This window comes from Mandrillus leucophaeus, unplaced genomic scaffold, assembly GCF_000951045.1.
Source record: "Mandrillus leucophaeus isolate KB7577 unplaced genomic scaffold, Mleu.le_1.0 Scaffold32, whole genome shotgun sequence".
Taxonomy (NCBI): Eukaryota; Metazoa; Chordata; class Mammalia; order Primates; family Cercopithecidae; genus Mandrillus; species Mandrillus leucophaeus.
The window spans coordinates 2051073-2055057 of record NW_012103365.1 but is presented as its reverse complement, the minus strand read 5'-3'; the positions used below and the strand labels follow the sequence as shown (position 1 = coordinate 2055057).

The 3985-nt window shown below is 43.0% G+C and overlaps 1 protein-coding gene across 2 annotated transcripts in view; it reads left to right on the top strand.

Moving 5' to 3' along the window:
* Positions 1-3985, top strand: part of PALB2 (partner and localizer of BRCA2) — a 42786-nt gene that overhangs the window by 35037 nt on the left and 3764 nt on the right. For both annotated transcript variants that reach the window (XM_011987935.1, XM_011987936.1), the window contains one exon: positions 2908-3056. In XM_011987935.1, coding sequence (XP_011843325.1) covers positions 2908-3056 — 149 coding nt within the window. The remainder of the gene's footprint in view (positions 1-2907; positions 3057-3985) is intronic.

Here is a 3985-nt window from a genome sequence, read left to right as displayed (position 1 = left end):
AAAAATTAGCCAGGCATGGTGGCGGGTGCTTATAATCCCAACTACTCAGGAGGCTGAGGCAGGAGAATCACTTGAACGTGGGAGGTGGAGGTTGCAGTGAGCCGAGATCGTGCCATTGTACTCCAGCCTGGGTGACAGGGCAAGACTGTGTCTCAAAACAAACAAACAAAAAAACAACAACAATAGATAGATAGATAGATAGACAGACAGACTGACAGTTGAATTAATCAGACAGACTGACTGACAGTTGAATTCATCAGACAGACTGACTGACAGTTGAATTCATCAGACAGACAGACTGACTGACAGTTGAATTCATCTCTAGAATTCAACCTCCACCTCCCAGGTTCAAGCAATTCTGTGCTTCAGCCTCCTGAGTAGCTGGGATTACAAGTGTCTGCCACCACACCCAGCTAAGTTTTTTGTATTTTTAGTAGAGACAAGGTTTCACCAAGCTGGCCAGGCTGTTCTTGAACACCTGATCCACCTGCCTCAGCCTCCCAAAGTGCTGGGATTACAGGTGTGAGCCACCACGCCTGGCCTAGAATTTACTTATTAAACATTTAAATAATGTTAAACCTTTTATATTACAACGTTAATACCCACTTGATATTAAAACATTTCACCTAGACATGTGTAAGATAGTAAGTAAAAGTTCCCCAAAAAGCCAGTCTTCAGAAATAATATTTTATGCTGGGCTCAGTGGCTCACACTTGTAATCCCAGCACTTCGGTAGGCCGAGGCAGGCATATAACGAGGTCAGGAGTTTGAGACCATCCTGGCCAATATGGTGAAACTCCGTCTCTACTAAAAATACAAAAATTAGCTGGGCATGGTGGTGCGTGCCTGTAGTCCCAGTTACTTGGGAGGCTGAGGCCGAAGAATTGCTTGAACCCAGGAGGCAGAGGTTGCAGTGAAACGACATTGTGCCACTGTACTCCAGCCTGGCAAAAGAGCAAGTCTCCGTCTCAAAAAAAAAAAAAGAACATTTTATTATTCATTTCACTGTTTAGTGCAGGGATTGATAAACTTTTCCATATATGACCAGATAGCAAATATTTTCAGCTGTGCTGGCCTTACAATCTCTGTTATAAATACTCAACTCTGCCATTGTGGCCCCAAATCAGCCATAGACTGTATGCAAATGGCTGGATGTAGCTGTGTTCTAATAAAACTTTATGGAGACTGAAACTTGAACTTCATACATTAATTTTCGCATGTCAGAAAATGTTATTCTTCTGATGTTTTTCAGCCATTTCAAAATTTGAAAAACATTCCTAGTTTATTGGCCATGGAAAAATAAGCACTGGGGCCAGACATGGTGGCACACAGCTGTAATTCCAGTGCTTGGAGAGGCAAAGGAGGGAGGATTGCTTGAGGGCAGGAATTCGAGGCTGCAGTGAGCTGATTATGCCACTGTCCTCCAGCCTAGGTGACAGTGAGACCCTGTCCCCCGCAAAAAAAGTGTTGGGCTAGATTTACCCAGTAGGCCATAGTTTGTCAGCCTCTTCTTAACTGTATAGCATTTAACATTTTTAAATCATCGGGTTTTTTTCCCTTTCAGAGATAGGTTCTCACTCTGTCATTCAGGCTGTAGATCAGTGGCTAACTTTTAATTTAATTTTTTTAGACGATGAGGTCTTCAGCTATGTTTCCCAGGCTCGTCTCAAGCTATCCTACTGCCTTGGCCTCCTGCGTCACCTCAGTTGTTTTCTAAATATAAAAATATTTTATTTTCATTAATAAATTCAGTCATTTGGCTGGATGCCATGGCTCACGCATGTAATCCCAACACTTTGGGAGGCCGAGGCAGGCGGATCACGAGGTCAGGAGATCGAGACCATCCTGGCCTACATGGTAAAACCCTGTCTCTATTAAAAATACAAAAATGAGCCAGGTGTGGTGGCACATGCCTGTAATCCCAGCTACTGGGGAGGCTGAGGCAGGAGAATCACTTGAACCCTGGAGGCGGAGGTTGCGGTGAGCTGAGATCGTGCCATAGAATTCCAGCCTGGGCAACAAGAGCGAAACTCCGTCTCAAAAAAAAAAAAAAAATCTGTAAATATATGTGTGTGTGTGTATATATATGTGTGTGTGTATATATATACACACACACACACACACACAGAGTAATATTATTATTAGAACCTATAATTTTAAAGCCAGGAGAGATCTTTAACACATTTTCCCACAGAAACAGCCACAGGTGATGGTATCTTTTTTTGGTCACCCTTACCCTTAATAGAGAGTAATAGTGTCAGGGTTTTAAATAGGCTATTGTGGGCTGGTCTGAGAAACCAGCCACCACATACAAGATTGTTTTTATGGGAAAACATGTTCTGAATGTTCAAAAACCAATTTACAAATGAATATTTCTAATTTGGGCACTCCCTGCACATGTATGTCCTCATTCTCTCTTTGCCAATATTTCCCCAAATGATGAATGGCATGAAATGTAGTACTATCTAAGGGAAAGGAAATTGATGAATCAGATTCATGCCTGCCAGGACTGGCTAAAACAAATACTGGGAACCGGAAGCAGGAGAAGCTAAAGCCAGAAGTTGGCTGAGCGCGGTGGCTGACGTCTATAATCCCAACACTTTGGGAGGCTGAGTTGGGAGGATCCCTTGAGGCCAGGCATTCAACAACAGCCTGGGCAACACAGCAAAGCCCTGTCTCTAATTTAAAAAAGAAGCAGCAGCAGCAGCAGCCAGAAGTCCAGTCCAGTAATAATCTCAACAGTTCCTAGATGGCGGGGAAGAAAATGAAGCCAGTGGTTAAATCCTGGATACTTTAGAGCCTATTGATCATTGCTTTAAATGTTTGGTTTTTGTCTCTGCCAGATCTTTCTTTTTCCTGACATACTCTTGATGGTCTATTTGGATATTTAATTTTCTCCTAAATTAGGGGCTTCTGTTTATTGTCCTGAGTCATCCCTGTGCCAAAGAGAGTGAGTCGTTGCAAAGCCCTGTGTTTCAGCTGATTGTGATTAACCCTAAGACGACTCTCAGTGTGGGTGTGATGCTGTACTGTCTTCCTCCAGGGCAGGCTGGCAGGCAAGTGTGCATAACTGCTACTCTGTGGGTGGGACATTCTGAAAGGCACTGTGCAAACACAAAATCTAGATATTTTTGTGTCACTTGGAAGAATGGAAAACATGAAATACTATAGATCATGATAGGAATATTCAGAAGTAGGATGAAGGTTAATGGACTTGAGTCAAACACCAGATTCCCTGCATCCTGATCTCTACTAGTATGGGGTTATATCGGTTTTTAATAGTGTTTATTCAAGCCCTGTTTTTTCCCCTAAGGAAAATATTTTGGCAGGGCATGGTGGATCATGCCTGTAATCCCAGCACTTTGGGAGGTCAAGGTGGGAGGAGAGCTTGAGCCCAGGAGTTTGAGACCAACTTGGACAACAGAGCAAGACCCAGTCTCTACCAAAAAAAAAAAAAAAATGAGCCAGACATGCTGGCATGCACCTGTAGTTCCAGCTACTCGGGAGGCTGAGGTGGGAGGAGGGCATGAACCTGGGAGGTGGAGGTTGCAGTGAGCTGAAATCATGCCACTTCACTCAAGCCTGGCAACAGAGCAAGAGCCTGTCTAAAAAAAAAAAAAAAAGAAAAAAGAAATAAAAGAAAAAAAAAATTTCATGTAAAGAGTAATGAATGTTCTGTATTTAAAAAACATGATTTATGTTCTTTCCCTAAACCTAAATTAAGGACATTTTAACGTACCTTAGGAAGACATCTTTACGTTGAAATCTGACTGAGTTTGACTGAGCCTCTATCATGCAGGCAGTTTATATTTATCTACAGATAAGTATTTATCTGGCCAGGCGGTGGCTCATGCCTGTAATCCCAGCACTTTGGGAGGCCGAGGCAGGCGGATCATGAGGTCAGGAGATCGAGACCATCCTGGCTAACATGGTGAAACCCCGTCTCTACTAAAAATATCAAAAATTAGCTGGGCGTGGTGGCAGG